The 21,173-nt window shown below is 37.1% G+C and overlaps 1 protein-coding gene across 1 annotated transcript; it reads right to left on the reverse strand.

Annotated features, from left to right (window-relative positions):
* Window positions 1-383: 383 nt before the first annotated feature.
* On the reverse strand, window positions 384-1,727 carry LOC143621419 (uncharacterized). Its single transcript, XM_077092847.1, has one exon. The coding sequence runs from the start codon at window positions 1,725-1,727 to the stop codon at window positions 384-386; it is 1,344 nt and encodes a 447-aa protein (XP_076948962.1).
* Window positions 1,728-21,173: the final 19,446 nt, after the last annotated feature.

Raw genomic sequence — 21,173 nt, forward strand, 5'->3', positions numbered from 1 at the left:
TTGTTCAAAACCCATTTTTCTGGTTCAGTCCTTAGAGATTGTTTTGGAATCTTACTGGGTTTTGAGCTTTCTGTTGCAAAGCAATGTCGATTGACGTGAATTATTGCTACACCTGTTCTGGTTGGAACCCCAACCGCACCATGAGCCGTGGACGGATGAGCGTTGAAGTCACTGATTGCTTCTCGTCCTAAGATGATGTCATGCTTCGACGTTGCTGGCAAAACTAAAAATTCGACCTCTTTGGTCCTTGAATGAACTCCATCGCTCAGAGTGACTGGGAAAGAAATCACCCCTCGCGGATGCATTATTTCTCCTCCAAACCCTGACACGGGAGCATGAATAGGATTCAATCTTTCCTTGTCTTCTTCCTCAAGTTGCTCAAATCACGGTTCGTACATGATATCCGATGTACTTCCAGTGTCGAAGAAGACATATTGGGAGCGATAATGGCCAAAAACGGCAGTGATAATCAAGGGGTTCTTGTTATTGGGACCTCCCTTGACTCGTGGAAAAATCAGTGGCTCATTCTTCCACTCTTCTTCATCATACTCCCGTCTCTTTCCTCCGACTTTCCGTCCGCCTTGAATCATGTGAACATTTAAGTCTTTGACTTGTTTCTTGGGTGGGCCCTGGTTGTCCCGCATGGGAGCTTTTTCAGTCCCAGATTTTCCATCTTTCACCAAATGTGCAAGTTTCCCGGATTTTATAACTGCCTCAATTTCGCCCTTTAAAGCATTACACTCGTTCATGTTGTGACCGATGTCTTTATGAAACGAACAATGTTTTTTGGTGTCGAGAAATGATCTTCTCGTGAGTGGCTGTGGTTTCCGGAAATTCACATTCTCAGTAGTGAGGATTTCTGCGGGAGTCTTTGAAAGAGGAGTCCATCTGTTAGGACCTCGATTCGAAGGTCCTGATTTGTTTTTGTTGCCGATGAGAGATCTTGCATCAAATGGCTTTGATTCTTCCGTGTTCGGCTGAAGTCTTGACCAGATTGGCCCTTTGGCCTGTTTATTGGGTCGTGGAGTTTGAAACTCAACTTTGAATTTTTGCCTCGAATTGTTATTCCCTAGAATTTTCTCAATATTGGCAAACAACTTTGCTGCAGTCATAAGATCGTCCCATTCTTTTGGCATTCCATCCTTACCAGTGAGTGTGCGGATCATCTCGTCACATTTGACATTCTTGCGGAAGGCACCGCGAAGCATGTCCTGACTGATCCCACCAATATTCAGACTTTCGTCATTGAACCTGGTAATAAAATCCTCTATGGATTTGTTATCCCAGCGGACAACATCCAGAATCTCTGATTGGTCACACGTGTGCCTTTTCTGTTGGCTGAACTGTTGTGAGAACTTCTTCACCAGATCATCCCAACTAGAGATTTGACCATCAGGGAGTTTTTCGAACCATTCCCTCGCTGCCCCTGTTAGTGTCAATGCGAACATATGACACCAATAGGGGAGCGTCCATCCGCTCACACCACCTACCGCCACGAAGTTCTGCAGATGATCGCTTGGATCAGTCATGCCATTGTATCTACCCACCGTTGTAGGTATCTTAGCATTAACAGGAAAGGGTGTTGTCACAATGCTAGCTATAAATTTTGACTTCTCGGCAAAGGCTACCGAACGGTATGGCTTAATGAAATCTTTCTCAGCATCCCTGTGATACTCGATATGGCGGATGACGTCACGCGGACGACTGCTTCTTGCCCTCGAACTCATCCTGCTATTACCCGTGTAGAAACCGTGGTCTCCCGGGTGGTAAGTTGAGTCATAACTATCATACTCGTCGAAGTAAGAGGCATCCGCATGTCTATGCGAGGACGGGGGCGTAACCTTCGTGGTTCAAAATAAATTCTTGTTCAGTTTGCTGACTGTAGCGGATCTGACTTCCTCTCACCGTTGGAGGAGGAGAAAGAGATCTCCGAGGAGATTCTTCGTAAGTCAGGGTACGAGCGTGAAGATGTGCATTCCGCAATCTACGCTCGTACTCTGCTTTCAGGCTCTCTTGTTGAACATGGAACCATTCTTCCGGGGACAGTAATCCGCCGGATCTGGAATTATGACGGTGAGACCTCGCCATGTCAGAATCACCGGAATATTCTTCTGCATCCAATACTGACCGAGTTCGGTGAGTCTCTCTCATAATTCGACCAAGGTCACCCAGATTAGATCCTTCTGGAGCTGTCATATGTCCTAAATCGGCAGGACTTGGCCCAGTAGGTGCGGTGACACGTTCAAGGGTACGACCACCTGGTGTTGTCTCGGTAGTTCGTGAACCCGGAGCTGTTACACGTGGAAAAACACTCGAGGCAAGGCCCTCAGGTGTTTCAGTGTTAGTCGCACGTGAAGCAAGTGCCTTCCCGTCGGCCCTTCAGGAAGTTTACTCATACTCTAAACGAACCGAAAAACCAACGAAAATTTGTGCTGTTCTAACACCAAACGGATGACGCCAATGAAGAAACACGGATTCGATCCCCGGGTATGGGTCCTGGATTCAATGAGTCCACAAGGTAAAGTACGATAACTACTAACACAATATTAGCACAACTTCCCGAAGTCCAATGACCGGAACCTGCAAAATAGTCATCGTGAGTCTCGTTAAAGGAAGGACAACAGGGGGGGTCTTCCTGTAACCACCCTCCGGCGTGAGAATCAATAACGTTCGTAGATGAGAAAGTACTGAAAACTAAACAGACTAAATGTAGTCAGAGTATAATTGAGTCAGAATGATTGTGAGTGAATGAATACCTCATACGGTTTGACGAGGTATTTATAGCCGAAGGATCAGGAAGATGATTGGGCCAGCTGTCCTCTTCTAGAAGGCCTTGATAACTACCTGTACGCGTGTCCTTCTGTGATAGGTTGAGTTATACGTCCCATGTGCATGGGTATAACAACCTGGACATGCGTCACCTTATGATAGGACGGATTGCACCCTGGCCATGTGCACGGTTATAACTACCTGGCCAGGTGTCCTTTGTTCATTGGTAAACGAGTCACGTATTCTTCAAGTAACAGTCGTGAACATTTTTCTTGAAAGTAGTTAATTGGTGACAGCTGTCCCGTTGGCATTGCCTTCCGGTCATTTTGGTGGACAGACGTCCTATCCTGCGGATGACTTCTGAGGGTGCTAGGATGCTTCCGCGCGTGGTATGAGGACGCTCTTCCTCTACCGTGACTACTGTGATATGCGGGTGATCCATATGTCCCGCGGGTGGTATATGAGAGGCTCCTAACCCGCGGGTGGTACTTATGGGTATTTGGGTCTTTTTGGTACCTTACTCTATAATACTAATTTTAGTTATATTTAAAAAACTAAAAAAAATAAGTACATTTGTTTACGATAATTTAGAGTCCTCGACAAATTTCCTTTCTATTATCAATACTTCAGAAAAGCACCACGATATACATGTTTTATTGCCTAATTGTTTGTTAATTTAATCACAAGAAAAGAGGTACATATTTCACTTTGATAATACGGGTTTCCTTTATTCAACTTATATAATACGTGTGTTTCTAACCTACTATTATAGTAAAGATAGAAAATGATGGTTGGTGACCTAAGCTTTTTGTAGGTTTATATGACGGATCGTGATTGTGTAATATCATCCTTTTTTTGTTTTCAACCTTCTTATGTTTTTTTAGAAAGTAAATATAAAAAAGTAAACAAATTATAAATTCATCAACACCAAAATACAAAAGATTAACATATTTAAAAAGGAAACAACACTAACATGTTATAAAAATAATACTAACGTACTGAAAACAAAAAAATAAATTAACATCTCACGACAAATAACAAACAAACACTGTGTGTTGCGGCAACAAACCGCGTGAACGTGAAGGCGGTACTAAGCATGCCCCTCTCGCTGGAACAGAAGTCTAGGCGAATACGAGAGGTGTTGGGGATGATTCATGATGTGGGTGACTAATAGGGCCACTAATCCTTTTAATACCAAAGAGGTAAGGTCGGACTTGGCAAAAAAATTTGCAGTGTTCGACCTCAATGGTTGTTCATTTGAATAACTGGGCTCCCTTAAAAGTTAAATATTTGGTTTGACGGGCTGAGCTTGATTGAATTCTAACAAAGGAAGCGTTAATGTTTCGGGGTGTGTCATTACCTAGTTCGACCTGTGAGGGTTGTGATTCATCCCTGGAGTCCGTTAACCACTTACTGTTGTTACGTCCTATGCGAGTTTTATCTGGACTCAGATTTGCTTATGATTAAATATTCCAACTCCGGTTGAGTCACCTTGGTAAGGGAAATGTTAAATTTTTGAAGTACAATGGTAACGAATAATGTGAAACATAAGTTAATACAAGCGGTTTTCTTGATTACCTTTTGGAATATGTGAAAGAGTATGAATGAACCGGTCTTCAATGAAAAGGGTCTTCAGGAAACTATAATTTTGGGCTCGTGTTTGGTTTCTTGTAACTTTGTAATCTTGTCTTTTTCTATTTTTTCTTTCTGTATTATTGGGCTCGTGTTTGGTTTCTTTTTGAGCCACACGTTTGTGTCTTGTTTTTATATATATATAGCCGTTTAAAAAAAAGAAAAGGTTCCTGAAGTTTATTTTGTTTTTGGTAAAAAAAAACACACATACCTCTCTTTTGTATTCATTTTTATCGGTACACCGCACATAAGCCCATCTTTCAGCATCAGCCCATCGAACTGAGTTCTACAAATTTTATTGCTAGTATGTAACGCGGTAACACAAGTTACACAACCCACCTTTTACCATCAGCCCATTAAATCGACTTTTACAAGTCTTATTGTTAATAATACCGTGAATGTAATGTTGTTATCACTCCTAAGGCCCATTTATTCTTAAATTAATGCAATCAATGAAAGAAAATCATTCCTACAACTCTACAAGGATACAATTCCTAAAAAATAATCTTTATATATGTATCTCAAAAGTTGTTGAAAACTACATATGCGAGTAACAAAAAATAATCATACTAAAATAACGATAGTGATAATATATCTTATCTTAATTTGACGTATATTGATACATAACAAAATCTAAAACACAAATTTACAATTAGGGCAGAGAGAATGGTGTTTCCAAGGACTCATTCTGGAAGGATTTTTAGGTTAGTACTAAAATGGCCGTAATGATGTTTTCTGTCTATCTTTCACCATTCTTTCTGACCTTCCAATCGTCGAGATACATTTCTTCTTTGGCCTTTAATGGGTGTGGCACTACCAACCGCCCGGCAGGGGCGGATCCAGTATTTGGTCAGGTGGAGCGTTTGCACTTACTCAAATCCATAGTTTATTTTATAAATTTGTAATATATTAGGTCCAAAGACCCAAGTGACCCATCAAAAAAAAATTAGTGACCCATCTAAAAGCAATTTAGTGACCCATTCAAAGATATTTTGAATGCTTGTGCAATTTGTAGTGTTGAAAAAGAAGCACTTTTAAGTGTTACGAATGAAACTATAATTGGCATTTTCAAAAGATGAAATCACGTAGAGGTTAGTTGTAATATGTATTTTGTTTATCTTTAATGAAACGTATTGCTTACATTTCTTTACGTAGTTTGTTTAATGTAATTTTTTTACTCGACCCGTTTCGGTTTGACCCAACCCATTTTTGTTTGACTTGTTTTAGTTTGAATTGACAAGTTCTAGGTACCTATTTTTGCACTCACTGGCTAAATTTTCTGGATCCGCCACTGACGCCCGGAATACTTTTTGTCTTGGTATTGACCAGTGACCATCACGGGATGTTGTACCTTCATCTAGAGCCCACACCGTCCACCCTTATAAAAGTTGAAACATAAAATTTTAGTAATTATACATACACATGTGGATTATGATTTTTTAAGTAGTTCCTTAAGCTTGAGTTATAATAATAAAAGTTAAATCTATGATAGGATCGACTTTAATTAAAACTTTTTTTAAAAAAAGAAAGGAAATTAGTTTAAATAAATGTTGAGAGGCACACATGTAATTCTAAGGTTGAAATCAAGAGCATGCAGACTTCAAGATATCAAAATATCACAATTAAATTTCCCATTGTTAGATTGCCCCTGTTTTGAAGACGTAGACTTTGAATCAGTCAAAAGTCACTGTCGTCTACGACCATGTACAAAGATCTTTTTTGTTTGACGACTATTATTACTTATGAGTTTATATATTTATCACTCATGATCAATTGGTCTAGTGGTGTCATCTCACCCATGTCTTTGAAGGATGTATATGAAAAACTAAAAACAAGATAAATAGATCATATCAAATAAACAAAAAGGGATAAAGAAAATAACATCTTAAATTCAAACTTTAAGAGTAGGAGTCCCGCATCAATTACCCATTTTAACGAACGACACTTTGCAAATTTAGAGATTAACGGAAAGAGAAATCAGTGTCCAAATTAATCAAGACAAAACTGATGAGCTTGAAATATTAATCAATACCAATATAAATCCAAGATAGAGATTAATAAAGAAGGCGAGTGCAAGAGTCATATGATTGTATAAAGACGAAGAAAAAGAAAACAAATTGTGGTTCTGGAATAACAATTCACTTGGAAAAAAAATGACATTTAGAAGTCCTATGATAATAATAATAATAATAATAATAATAATAATAATAATAATAATAATAAAAATAAAACATTGATTCCAGAGTGGCTAGGTCTGAATTCACAACCCATGTACGAAAAGCCATTGACTACCATTGGAGAAACAATCTCACGTATAATTTCATTAGACCACTCGTAGAAAAGGGATAAAGAAAATAATATCTTAAATTCAAATTTGAAGAGTAGGAGTCCCGCATCAATTACCCATTTTAATGAACGACACTTGCAAATTTAGAGATTAACGGAAAGAGAAATCGGTGTCCAAATTAATCAAGACAAAACTGATGAGCTTGAGATATTAATCAATACCAATATAAATCCAAGATAGAGATTAATAAAGAAGGCGGGTGCAAGAGTCATATGATTGTATAAAGACGAAGAAAAAGAAAACAAGTTGTGGTTCTGGAATAACAATATTTAGAAGTCCTATGTTCATAATAATAATAATAATAATAAAACATTGATTCCAGAGTGGCTAGGCCTGAATTCAAACCCATGTACGAAAAGCCATTGACTACCATTGGTGAAACAATCTCACGTATAGTTTCATTAGACCACTCGTAGTGATGGAGAAGTGGAAGACGAAGTGAGACAACCCCCCCCCCCCCCCGGCGGTATTTGAGAAATTGGAACAAGGAGTGAATGAAGGAGGAATATTTCTCGTCCAAGTGGGAAGGAGATTGAGGGCCTACATGTTTTTTTTATTAATTTTTTTACTTAACCACTAAAATTGTGGCACCTCTCCCCCTAATCTCTCACACACCACTACACCTCTAAAATACAATTCATCTTTTTGTTAACTGGACGACAAGTGATACGATTCTCTACCCATTCTCCCCCCTACCACTACGCATGGTATTTGAAAAAGAAAACAAAAACAATAAATTAAATTAAATACATTAAATATAAATAAAAATATCAAGCTAGATGAATAGTTGTATAAGATTATAATTGGTGGTGCTATAATTGACTTGGTCCAATTCCACACTACGACCACGAGCATCATCTTGTTTGCCACCTTTATATAAATAAACCAAACCCAACCCAACCCAACCCAACCCAACCCAACCCAACAAACAAGTTAAATGTCTTCAGCCTCCATTGAAGAGTTAGGGCAGCACATGTCGGTAGTGGAGTACCGAGCCATTCTTAAATATCGTTTAATGATCCCCATATTCCCAGTTGATGAGCCATGCCCTGTCTGTCGTAAGGCGTGTTTAGATAACTTTGGTGAACATGTGGTTCATTGCAAAGAACTCCCGGGGTTTAAATATAGACATGATTTGGTCAGGGATGTCCTTTGTGGTGTGTTAAAACGGGCGGGAATCTCGGTAAGAAAAGAGGCTCATGTGAATTTCTTGTCGGATTCGCGTGAAGGAAGGTCTACTCTCCGACCAGCGGACATTCTTGTGTTTGGATGGGCTGGGGGTAAGCATGCTTGTGTGGACCTTACTGGGGTGTCCCCTCTTGTCGGGCTTAGGGACACCGGGTTTGTTGCTAGGCAGGCCGTGCTAAAGGCAGAAGCAGGAAAAATTACTAAGCATGAGAAGGCCTGTGCGGAGAATCAACGCGCCTTCATTCCTTTTGCTTTTGATACATTTGGGTCTCTTGCTCCCGATGCTGCTACGTTTCTAAAACGAGTTCAGCGGGTCGTGCACAGTAACTCAACGATGCCAAAGAATGATAATTTTATCATCAGTAGGATCGGTTTTGCCATTCAAAAGGGGGTGACGGCGCGGCTTGTTGCCCGCTTACCTGCATCTTTATTGTAATTGGATCCTTTTATTTGAAATGAGTTACAAGATGCAATATTGATTAAAAAAAAAAATTAATTAAACCGACCACAAAATGACTCACAGTATCTCCTCAATCCTACACTCCTTACAATATTCCTATCAACCCTCCAACTAACCGTGGCTGTGGAATACACCATCACCAACCAGGCTGTAGCCACCCCGGGCGGTGACAAGTTCAACAACGACATCGGGGTCGATTACACCTACCAAACTTTAGCCGACGCCTCAACCTGCATATGGACTACATTCCAATAAGACACGTCTTCTTACAAACAAGACGTGACCCTAGTAAGTGTGTTCATCGATGAAATCGTGTCATCTGGTGACAACAAAGTCCCTGCTAAGACTGACATACCAAGCTATAATATGCACATAAGCGCAACATACATTCAGGGTTACGGTGGTGATGTCAAAACTGAGATCACTGGGGTAATTTACCATGAAATGACACATGTATGGCAATGGTATGGTGGTGGTCAGTGTTGTGAAGTGATACGTCACAACTAAACAATCAATAGAAAAAGACGATAATTTCCATTCAATACTCAAAATTGATTACAATAAAACTGAGATTTACAAAACACTTGAGAAGAATGGAGATGGGAAATCAGATGCTTAGAGTTAAGATGGGAAGAAGAAGATACAGACACCATTCATATATTCGTTATATCTTTTTGGTCACGTTCGCTTCATTATATCCACAGAACTTTCATTAGTTGGGCCGGCTTATTGGGCTAATTTGGGCTTGGGTACAATTCATAACAATACTCCCCCCTTTCAAATTCACCTTGTCCACAAGGTGAATAAGATATTCTAACGGGTTAGTTGGAATCAAACAATTATTTTGTTCATTCAAATCACAAGTATGCAGGCTAGACGGAGGGTGTTCGGGTGGTGGCTTAAGGGCAAAAACCAATATCCATAGCAACATAGCATCAAGAGATCGCAAATTCAATGTAGTAGCAAGTGTGAGCCAAGTGGCATCCCATGCACCACTTGCAGACATATATATGAAAGAATAATCCATACCTAACATTATTGGAACTAAAATAACCTTCGCACTCCAAAATATAGTAGCCTTTTCCTTTAATTCAACCTCAATAAATGTCATGCAAGCTTGTTCCAAAGTTCCATATTTAGAGTATATATCAACCAACCCAATTGCTAAATCAGTTCCTGATAAAAACCCAGACCATATTAAATAACCATGAAAATTAGTCAATTGTTGGAGATATGTTTTGATAGCATACGCGAGTAAAACACCCTTTAAGGTTGCTTTATTTGGTAATCTTGTAGCCTCATTTGTTTGAATAATAATATTGTAGTTCTTTCAAGCCCATTTATCTTTGAAGTCCATGTTGCTACATCCCTCTGGCTAGTTTCATCAAAAGTAGCCTGTGTATTATCATTCATGTGACCACGTAACCATTGACAATAAAGATGACCAAATTTTAAATCAAAACATGCACCAGTTCTTTCGTTGCCTTTCCATGAGTAAGAAGTGCCAATTATAGCCATTGGTCCAGCTAGTGGGAATGAAATTTTGTGACTCGTGTAGTAAGAAAATATCATGGAAGAAAATTCAACATTCTTTGTTTTTGAGTTAGCCTTGGTAGCCAGTTGTGGCTGTAGAGGATGGTGAGAAGCAGGTACACTCCAGGTTGTGACGAACAACAAAACTGAACCACTATGCCAACCCGGTTTCCACTCAAAAATTGTAATAGCTATTGAGTATGTAGCAAACAACCGTTGTGCCTCACCTTTGATCAAATTGGTCTCAACAATACTATTTTGACTCCAAAATTTCCAAATTGGTTCAAGCACGCCAACACCCCTATGATATTGAAACTTTTCAACAGAGAGTGGGCCATAAAATAAACCTAAATCTAATTTGAACGCTTCAGCCTCGATAAACAAAAGAGTACCCGTAATGATGATGGTAAAACTAAAAAGTTTGCAAAATTGTAAACCAACAGCGGGAACAATGTGTGCCATCACTGGTTGTGAGAGAACATGATTGTATGGAGGCAAATCTTGATCATAAAGGGTTATGGGTTGTAATGGTCTAATATCATTTGCAATGAGCAGTGGTACAGTTATTAGTTGCACCTGAATGATGAAGCCTAGAAAGAAAACTATGGATTGTAGTTGCATGTATACCTCTGCAGCCGGATCATATATTTGAATGGTGGTTCCACCTTTCCATGTCAGATATCTATCCCCGGGTTGGAACTGTAGCACCATTGGAGCAATGGTAGCAATCGTATCGGCCCGAACAGTTCCAACAGCTGGTAATTGCTTAACAAACTGATGAGCCATTGCCTTACCAACATGCTCTGGGAGGAAAACAATGAATTTAGGAACCAAGTTAGACTGGTTTACTTCCAAAGCAACATCTTGTTTAGTAACCAAAGAAGTATGAGCATCTAATCCTTGTGATAACTGGGTCAGGGTGTGTGGCTCCTGATGAAAATCCAATGGATTAGTTGTTGTCAAATGAACAGGTAAAATGATCGCTGCACCAATAGTGATCTCACAATTTGGATAAGGCAGTTGAGCAAAATTAGGACCAGGATCAAAACCGAAATATATTCCATCCAATTCAGCACCAAAAGGGAAACTAGGACCAGCCATGACAATAGTAAGGCTAAAAAATTTGAAATATCTAGTAGTAACACCTGGAACAGTGTCTGTTGGTTTCGGATATACCGGAAGAAAATCTGAAGTAAGGATGGGACACGAAACCGGTGGTTTGTGATGGTCAACCAAGACAAACAGCTTAGGAGCAGTGAAATTCAGTATCACTTGAGCAATAACAGTAGGCACATGACCCAAAATCGAATTACTAGGGTCAAGCAAAACCGTATCAATAGGGTCGAATACAGTACTAAACCGAGTAAAATAAGGTGTGGAAATAAGAACCAGATTAGTAACATAATCGAAGTTCATCATTGGCAATTCTACATCAAATTTCGATCTAGAGCCATTAGGCGTTAGAGATACCTGAATAGGAACCGTTGGAATAAGAATAGTATAAATTGAATCAATCTCCATCGGTGGAGCAGAATTAATAACTGGAAGCGATCCATATTGAATTGGACCAGGGTCAAAACCAAATATCTGAATCGGATTTTTGAGCCGAGCTTCAATAGGAGCTGTGGAATTGGGAAAAGAGGTGTCACGATTGATGGTAACCTTAGTTGAGTCACAAGCGTTCTTTTCTGATGAAGGAATTAAATCGATAGGAAGCGTCGATTGATTGTGATTCACAATTGGACCAAAAATCAGAGCAACATTAGTAACAGTTGGTGCGATAGCTAACCGTGGATCGTAAGCAAGTCCGCTTGGAATTTGTTGAATTGAGCCCTCCTCAATGTCAAATGAAGCATTCATAGTACCCAAATTAACATCAAAAGTTAAATTATGAACCTCAGGTGACTCGTCATTTAACGGCAACAATGAATTAGGGTTTAGCGACTCAAAATCTTCATAGCAATCACTATCAGTAGAAGGAACTTGTGCATCCACAAATGTAGATATTGAAGACGCGGCAGTGATGGAATCAGTTGGATTATCACCAACGGAAAATCTGTGAAGCATTGCATCAGTAAAGGTAGGTCGTCCATGTGACTGATTCGATGCCACAAATTGAACCACCAGAAGGCTTATACCTAGCGGTTTGGCTAAGCCCGGGGAGCTAGGGTAACAAATGGGATGAAGGTTACTTGGTGACGGCTCGGTTCCTTCCTTGACTATTGTAACGGTCTTAGAGATGGATTTGTGGCCAAACTTAATAAGAAGATGAGAGATGGTTATACCGATGACTTTTTCGTCAACTTGTTAGGAAAGTCGGTTGATCACTTATGGGCTATATACAAGGGTTAAGAGATGTTAAATATCTTATATGTTGTTCCTAAACCTTCATGTTTAATTTTTATGTTACGGTAAGTATTGTATGTGTAATACATGAAAAAAATAAATATGAGGATATTTAGTTAGCTTTTGTCTCCTTATTCTCTTCATGCATGGCAAGCAAACCGCAGTTTTTTTACGACGACTTTTTGTGTGCTAGTCACCGCACTCCTTAAATTTGGAGAGTCTCGTTGCCTCACTCTGGTCAAATTATGTTGTCTTAATTAGGCTCATGCTAGCTTTCAGGGTTAGGTTTCAGAGTTCTACCATGAAACCATACTGCCGGCTTCCACTTGACAATTGTTGTGCCACCACAAGAGCAGAGCTCTCTGGCGTAACACACGGTGGGACGAAAACCTGGATGGGCTCGGAGTTCGAACTGACAACATTTGCACAAGGTCCAGCTTAAATCCTTCTTTACCAATAAGTAGCACAAATGAGAATCAAACTTGGGTCTCCATTAAATAACCCAAGCCACCAGCCACTGGGCTACAAGTCCGCAAGCAAACCGCAGTTAGATGCTAGTAAGCCAAATCAATATTAGAATATTGATTTAAATTTGCTAGACCACGAGTTGATGCTCTTAGTTTGTATATTCATTTTGAAAAAAAAAACAAAAAAAACAACAAAACTAGCCTGGGACGTCCCTATGAAGTATGAACACTTAAGTATTTACTATGTGTAGAGGTGGCAATAGGAGTGGGTTGAGTTGGATTTGGGTGATGGGTCAGGATGAGTATGGGTCAGGATGGATTTTTAAAATAAAGAGTTAGGATGAATATATGTCAAGATGGGTAAAACTAACCCATTTTAACCCAAGTGAAGGTTGACATATAAAAGGTTTTAAAAACCCCTCAATAAAATATTTAAAAACACTATTAAAAAAATAATAACTCAAAATATAAATAAAAAACGCAAAATATAAAATAACTAAAATGTTTCCCCCATCATCCTCGTTCATTAAAAAAAACCGTTTTGTATTGGTTCATGTTCGACTTTTTCGGGGTTTTTTTCGGTTCGGTTTTGTTTTTTTTTTCATTTCGATCGGTTTCGGTATCTGCTCGGTTTCGATTTCTCGGTTTTTTCGGTTTCAGTGTTGTTTTATTTTAGTCAGTTTTTTCGGTTTCATTTCGTTTTTTTGTTTCGTTTCGATTCATTTGTTTTATTTTGGTCGGCTACGTTTCAGTTTTTTGGTTTCGTTTTGGTAAGCTTTTTGATTGCATTTGCTTTTTTTTTGTTTCGTTTTGATCAGTTTTTCGGTTTCATATCGGTTTTTTTGTATCATTTTGGTCGTTTTTCTATTTCGGTTCAGTTTCGTTTCAGTTTTTTTGTTTCATTTGGCCGGTTAAGTGTTTTTTATTCGTTTTGGTCCGGTTTTTAAATTGCATTTAGTTTTTTTTATGTTTCCTTTTGGTCAATTTTCAGTTTCAATTCGGTTTTTTGTTTCGTTTCGGTCGTTTTTCTATTTCGGTTCAGTTTCGTTTCGGTTTTTTTGTTTCGTTTTGGTGGGTTCAGTGTTTTTGTTTTGTTTTGGTCAGCTTTTCAGTTGCATTTCGTTTTTTTTGTTTCATTTTGGTCGTTTTTCTATTTCGGTTCAGTTTCGTTTTGTTTTATTTTTGTTTTGTTTCGGTCGATTCGGTGTTTTTGTTTTGTATTGATTTCAGCTTTTCAGTTGCATCTCACTTTTTTTGTTTCGTTTTGGTCAGCGTTTCAGTTTCATATCTTTCATATCGGTTTTTTTGTTTCATTTTAGTTGTTTTTCTATTTCAATTCAGTGTCGTTTCGGTTTTTTTTGTTTCGTTTTGGTCGGTTCGGTGTTTTTGTTTTGTTTTGGTCCGCTTTTCAGTTGCATTTCGCTTTTTTTTTGTTTCGTTTTGGTCAACTTTTCAGTTTCATATCGGTTTTTTTTTGTTTCGTTTTGGTCGTTTTTCTATTTCGATTCAGTTTTGTTTCGTTTTGGTCAACTTTTCGGTTTCATATCGTTTTTTTGTTTCGTTTTGGTCGTTTTTCTATTTCGATTCAGTTTTGTTTCGTTTTGGTCAACTTTTCGGTTTCATATCGGTTTTTTTGCTTCGTTTTGGTCGTTTTTCTTTTTCGATTCAGTTTTGTTTCTGTTTGGTCGATTCGATGTTTTTATTTAGTTTTGGTTAGTTTTTCGGTTGCATTTCGCTTTTTTGTTTCGTTTTGGTCAGTTTTTCGGTTTCATTTCCGTTTTTTTTTTGTTTCGTTTTGGTCGTTTTTCTATTTCGTTTTTATCGGTTCAGGGTTTTTGCTTCGTTTTGATCGTTTTTTGGGTTTCGGATAAGTTTTGTTTCGCACGTGATAGTTTGGGTATTTTGAATTAGATAAATTTTGGATAACTTAGATATTTTGTTTTGACCCATTTTAACCTATAAACGGAACTCACTTGTATATTTCCAACCCATCCTGACCCACTTGAAGAATTTTTATGATCCATCTTAACTCATTTTACTTTTAAAGTTTATCTATCTTGACCCAAAACAATCCATTTGGATTGGGTTTGCCACCCTTAACTATGTGTATGTCGAACTTCCGATGTTGGCTTAAACAGTGGCAGACCAGGAGGTATTTACCCTGTACTCATGTAGTCACTAGTCACTCTATTTGGAAGCTACACTTTTATGGAACTCGAAAAAAATCCGATAAGTTGAACGGATCAAGTCAGGTCGGGTCAGGCTTGTAAACATGTCGGTCAAATTGGACTATTAAAACACAATACGGCACAATAATAACAAAAACATTTTCATTAAAATTAAAAATAAAAATAAAAAAAAATCATAACATACAATCTTATACAAAATAAAAATGAAAGCACATAAAGTTGTTTCCTACGTTGTGACTTGTGCATTAGATATTTAGAATTTAGATATCCTCATCAGTTATCAAATTCTCTAACAGGCTTGGGCTTTTATAAGTAACTGGGCTTTCAAGTATAATTGGGTTCTTTAAATCCTAACTGGGCTGTTTAACTAGAACCGGGCTCTTTATAGATAGGTTGTTTAATTAAAATTGATATGTTTAATGGGAATTGTGTTTTAAACTTGAGTGGAGTTACCTTACGAATAACCACTGTAGTCACACACAAAGTTGTCATCTACAACTCTACTAAAGAGAGAGTAGTCACATGACTACAGTGTTAGTATGGCTAGTCTGCCCTTAGCTTAAACGTGCATAATATATGATTTTGGCACACTGTTACATTAAAGTTAACAAGGTTCGATTGAGGTAAAATGGAAGTGAAGGCAGCACAATTTTGTGTGTAAAAACGAAACAAAATATATAACAACGTATAGAGACAAAAACCAACACTCGTGACAACCCAAATAGGCTTAATCTTATGATACAATATATCTTGTATTCACTTGTCTTAAAAGTTAAAATTGGTTCTTTAACTAAGAAAAATGCCAAATTAGGTTCACTTTTCATATTATTTTGTATGTTTTATAGTAGTGTGACGACCGGTAAAACTGAAAGCAGTGGGTGTTTTTTTGGGTGTTTTAACCAAACTTCCCTGAAACGATCAGGATTTATGTGCAAAAATAAGAGTTAACCTTTTGTTCCCTGATACGTTTCCACTTGATGTGTTGAAGTTAAGATGAAAAATCCATTGGAAGTCTTGCAGGACACTGATGAGTCTTTGTATTAAAGATGGGCAGGAAGTCAGTATAAATCATCAATTTTATGTACCACATACTGAATGATGTAAATTGCATTTATATGGGGTCAATTGCACGGAAGTCAAAGTGTAAAACCAACATCATGTTTGGGGGTAAAGTTCAAAATGTTTTATCATATGGAACTTGCTAGATCCCAAGTTTACTCGTAAAATGTCACGTGTTATTTCTTCGAACGGAAATTTTCATTCAAACGGCTAACTAACAAGAGACTAGAGCCAAAACAAAATTACAAAGAAAAGTTATACCAATCTTTCCAATTTAAAACTTTAAATGAGGACATACTTTTAATCCAAAGAAAAGCTAAAAATTTAATGTCAACCAACACTTTCGATACCGCCACCATTTTATCTTCAAAGATTACCTCATTTCTCGCATTCCAAATACACCGACTCGTCGTCATTATAATTCTGTGTACAACCTTCTTCTATTTGTTACATAATGGGATAGCTTTATGAATACCAAGGAGGCCCCGAACCGTAAAAGTGAAAATTGGGGGAATATTTCACGACATGCTTATAAAACTCCTAACCTGATTAGCGAGATGACATGAAGTAAATAAATGAGCTGCGGTTTTCTATTGACCAACACAAATACCACCACATTCACATGTTTCAGTTTGAATATTTCGGTAACTCAAACTATCCGGGTCGCAGTCCTTTCATTCTTCACCTTCCACATAAACACATTTACTTTCTTCATTACCCAATTATTCCAAACCATAACGAAAGGGGGGGGGGGGCATTAGGAGCTGTGGCATTAAACAACGCTTGTATCATCTATCTACTCAATAAAGTCCCAGATCGATAATCAAACACGATATAAACAAATAACTCTCGTTTGTATTAATCAGAAAATATAACTCCAAAAACTGATTGCAATCCTCAAACCCTAACTCGGTTTGACTCTTGATGAACTCTAACTCGGTTGCATCTAGATGAACCCTAACTCGGTTACATCTCGTGTGTGCCTCTTATATGAACCCTAACTCGGTTACCTTATGACATGTTTATATAAACTAACATAACTTGCTAGTCAAGACATTACCAAATATAATAAACCCTAATTGGAACCCCATAAACCCATTACATATTAATGAATCTCAAAGGCCCAATAGGTCCAACCCAGTTATCTACACGTGACGGACCTATTAAGTTGGAAATTACTTCCAACACTCAAACATTAAACAAAGATTGAGTTCAATGGTCATTTTACCTATTTGACTTGGTCAAATGGCTAGTTTTGTGATTGCGTTTAGATAAGTTATGTATTTGTTTGGCTCGTGACTATCTAAATTGGCTTGAGGACAAGGATTTTTTCCAAGTAGCATAGATTGATGGGAACATAATAATGACATGTGTAAGGCACGAGCCAAATTAAATGAATGAATGTTAATTGAGCGGGAAAGATAGTTAAAATTTACATTGTTTTCCTATAAGTGTATATTCAATGAATTCGAATCCGTTAACCCATTTACGTTTTATAATAAGGATTTTTTTAGGAACGTTTTATTTTAATAATCTCATATTTTTGTATTTTCCTGATAATAATCTCACATAAAAATATAACCTGTCTCATCTTTTACACTATTTTTTCTCATTAGACCACTGTAAAAGAAAATTAACTATGTTAATTCTTATCTGAATTTTAAACTCATATTTTAGCGTTTTTATCGAAAAAATGATACGAGACAATTGATGTGAAACTTACGTCGAAACAAGTCAATTGAAGCACCGTTTCGTTGTTTGTCACAAATAATACTATTTATGTATTTTTGTTTTATGTTCACATTCCACGTGACAGTAAAACTAGTTCATGTAAAACTCTTTAATCTACTCAATTTATGAGCTGGGCTCGTTTACTTTTTGGCCTTTTATCATGTAGTTGTAATTGGTGTGCCAAACGATAAAGTCTTGTACTATTGATTGTTCTTCAAGTACTATCTTGGTAAATATGCTTAAATCAAGGGTAAATCGTAGGCACAAGTACAAAATCTAGTTGATAAGCACGATCGAGAAAATAGTTATTTTTTTAATATCGTTTGGAACCAACCCCAATATAAGAATAAGTATAAATCTTTATAAGATGGAATGTCGAGTGTATATACTGATTTTGAAGCTCCAGATATGACTCACCCAAGAAAATTATCAATGAGAAAACCCACCATTGTGAGAATACCTTCTTGAGACATGTTTCGAATTTGAAACCTTATAATCTCAAGCGTTAAACATCACTCTCATGACAATGAACTAGAAGACCAACTACCGAAAAATGGTTATTGATTTTCTACTTTATAAAAATCTCCCGTTCAACTTTGTTTTAAATATTCTGTAACGGTAAACCAATGTTAGCTATAGTGGTTTACGTCGTAGAGTTTGTAGATTTCATATAGTCTGATTATGTTGTTAAATCGTGTGATCACTTTCTAATTAAAGTATTTTTCTTATACATGAAATTAATAATCGAATATGACCATTAAGTTTCGGTCAAATAATGAGAGTTCTTGGATAAAAAAAAATCAAATGAAATTCGATGTATGAAATGAGACAAAGTGAATTCCTTATATGTGTATTTTACCAACACAAAGATAGGGATGAAACGTCGCAATATTAAAGAAACAATTATGGCGGGTCATGCATTATCATTGCAGTTACATCAGCATAAGGAACTGCACTTCGGTTACAGACTTAGCAACTACAAGTGTTCCAAAGTCGCTACCGACTTCCAATTTCACTACCGAACTTCAAAGTCATTGCCGACCTTCAGCTTCACCATCAAACATTAGTAACCAAGTTGCTAGCGAGTGGTAGCAACTTGCTACTAAATATATGTACTAATAATAACATTGAGTATGGTATGCATGCACTTCACACCTCCTAACTCATAACATTGGTCATGATTTATCATCTGATCTATAAGTAATCTTGATTCCCAAAAATAGTCCGGAGACTCTAATATCTTCAATAAGCATAATATAACACAAAAGTATAAGTGATCTATTTAGCTCGAGTGTTAGACACGTGTCACGTTTTCATTGAACTCCCTATATCATTTGTTAGCGCACATACTTTGAATATTATTGGTTGATTGACGTAGTACAATACTAGCTAGTATGCTTCTCCAAAACACATAACTTTTCACCGGATGGAATTACTTTAAAAATAACAGATTTTAAAGCTAATTTTCATGGCCAAAATAAGTTAAATAACTTTAAACCGGCCTAGAACCTTGATTGAAGAGTGACACTGTCTCGAGTTGCCTTGATTTTAACTTTTTTACAAAGCTGCAGCCGTTTGATCAGTTGCATTGTTTCGTCAAATTCTTTATTGTTTTTCTCGGGTTTATTCTTCTCTTTATACACGGGCAGAAAGTGACTAAACACAACAAATACGGTTCACTTTTCATATATTATCATGTAATAATTTAAACTTATGTTTCTTGAATAACCCCGTCCACAATTGATTGTATTGTGGCATACGTCTCTCAATAATTGACACTATGCTGACAAAACTGGATTCAGTAATCAGTAGGCTTGGTTTGTTTATTGAGGAAATTGAAGTCACGATTCTAAATTTTGATGCGTTTTAAAGGTCTTGTTTTGTGGGTAAAAGTTAAATGGTAAGATATAGATGAACAGGTTTTTATGATTCTGGTTTTATTATTATTATGTTTGGTGTGACTGTCACTGATTTTGTTACATTTACTCTTTTTCAATTGCATAGTCACTGTTTTATTGATGATAAATATCTTTCTTGGAAGTCCAGAGAGAAACCCAAATCACCAATATTATGTTGAAATTTAATAAAGACCAAGTATTTCTAGCTATGCTTTGTGACAGAGTGTTGCGGCGGAGCTGGTTAAATGCATTACATGCTTAAAATCTAAAACGTTACTGCATGTTGTGGCAGGTACGCGACAGGAAATTAGTATGTATCCGTTTGATTTGTCACGGTTAAAGTTTTATGGAAAAAATTTCATTATCAAAATTAAGTTGAGAGGCCAAAAATAATGTGTAAAAATTTTATAGCAAAAGTCTAATGAACCAAAAATTAAAAGGTCAAAAAATAATATATGAAAATTTTGTGAAAGGTTTTAATTTAATGAACCAAAGTTTAAGTTGTCATCTGGTATAATTAATAATTATAATCATCTATTTTGATTGATATGCTCAGTGTGGGTTAGAATTTTAAATGGACTGCCTCACTGATCCATTAACCAGTTTTAGCTAGTTTAGGGAAGAAAAAACTGGATTATCAATTGTGTGTATTTATTTACATCTTTAATATGTGTTTGTTATATATGTTTGATAATGTTAACACAAACAAATATATTTGTATTAGAGTTTATTAATTTTACTGTGACAGAATCATATATTTGAAAGTAATTCTTTAAAACAAATAGAAGCTTATAATATTATACTATATTCCTACAATAGAAAAAGGCTCCGTCTATTGGCACACCCTCCTCATCTATATACACACCCCTCATATGGGTCATATTGATCAATATGACCCATATCAGCCCATCTAACAGACAAAAAGCTGACCATGTAAGTTTTGGTTTGTTTATTATTCCAATATGTAAATGGTCAATATGGACCATATGAACCTTAGTGTGAATTTTTTGTCTGATTAAGTTGGTTATAAGATGACATGTACCTATATGGATCATATGGGTAGTATGGATCATATGAACTGTGCATATTGTGAGAGATTAGACTTGTGGGGCCCATTCACTTTGCATATGATTCCGTGTATTATAATCATGTATGACATTTGAGACTATTTATGCTTCATATTGGGCAATATGAACCATATTGAGGGTGTGTAAATAGATGGGGAGTGTGCCAATAGCACGACCCTAAAAAAAGGGAGCAGTGGCTGGTTGGGTTGGTGAAGCTAGAGGCTAGAGCCTATAACGGTAAGGAATCCTGGATCTGGAGGGTATGTGTGCCTTTCCCACGCTTGCTAGGGGTGGGTATGAATATGATTGTGCCCTTACCATATTTCATAAGACTACCATTTTCGTATAGCAACAACTTATTGTTTATCATTTATTAAAGGAAAACTGGATTTTAATAATCTCAACTTTACATAGTTGGTTGATAATAATCCCAACTTTGAATATAGCCTTCACTGGTCCCAACTTTCACACTATTTGTTTTCATTGA

This window comes from Bidens hawaiensis, unplaced genomic scaffold (genome assembly GCF_021521415.1).
Source record: "Bidens hawaiensis isolate Kalapana, Puna unplaced genomic scaffold, B.hawaiensis_p1.1 tig00002866_1, whole genome shotgun sequence".
Taxonomy (NCBI): domain Eukaryota; kingdom Viridiplantae; phylum Streptophyta; class Magnoliopsida; order Asterales; family Asteraceae; genus Bidens; species Bidens hawaiensis.

Bases quoted from the DNA above. Each gene is read 5' to 3' on its own strand.
- LOC143621419 (XM_077092847.1), bottom strand. From the start codon at position 1,727: ATGAGTTCGAGGGCAAGAAGCAGTCGTCCGCGTGACGTCATCCGCCAT.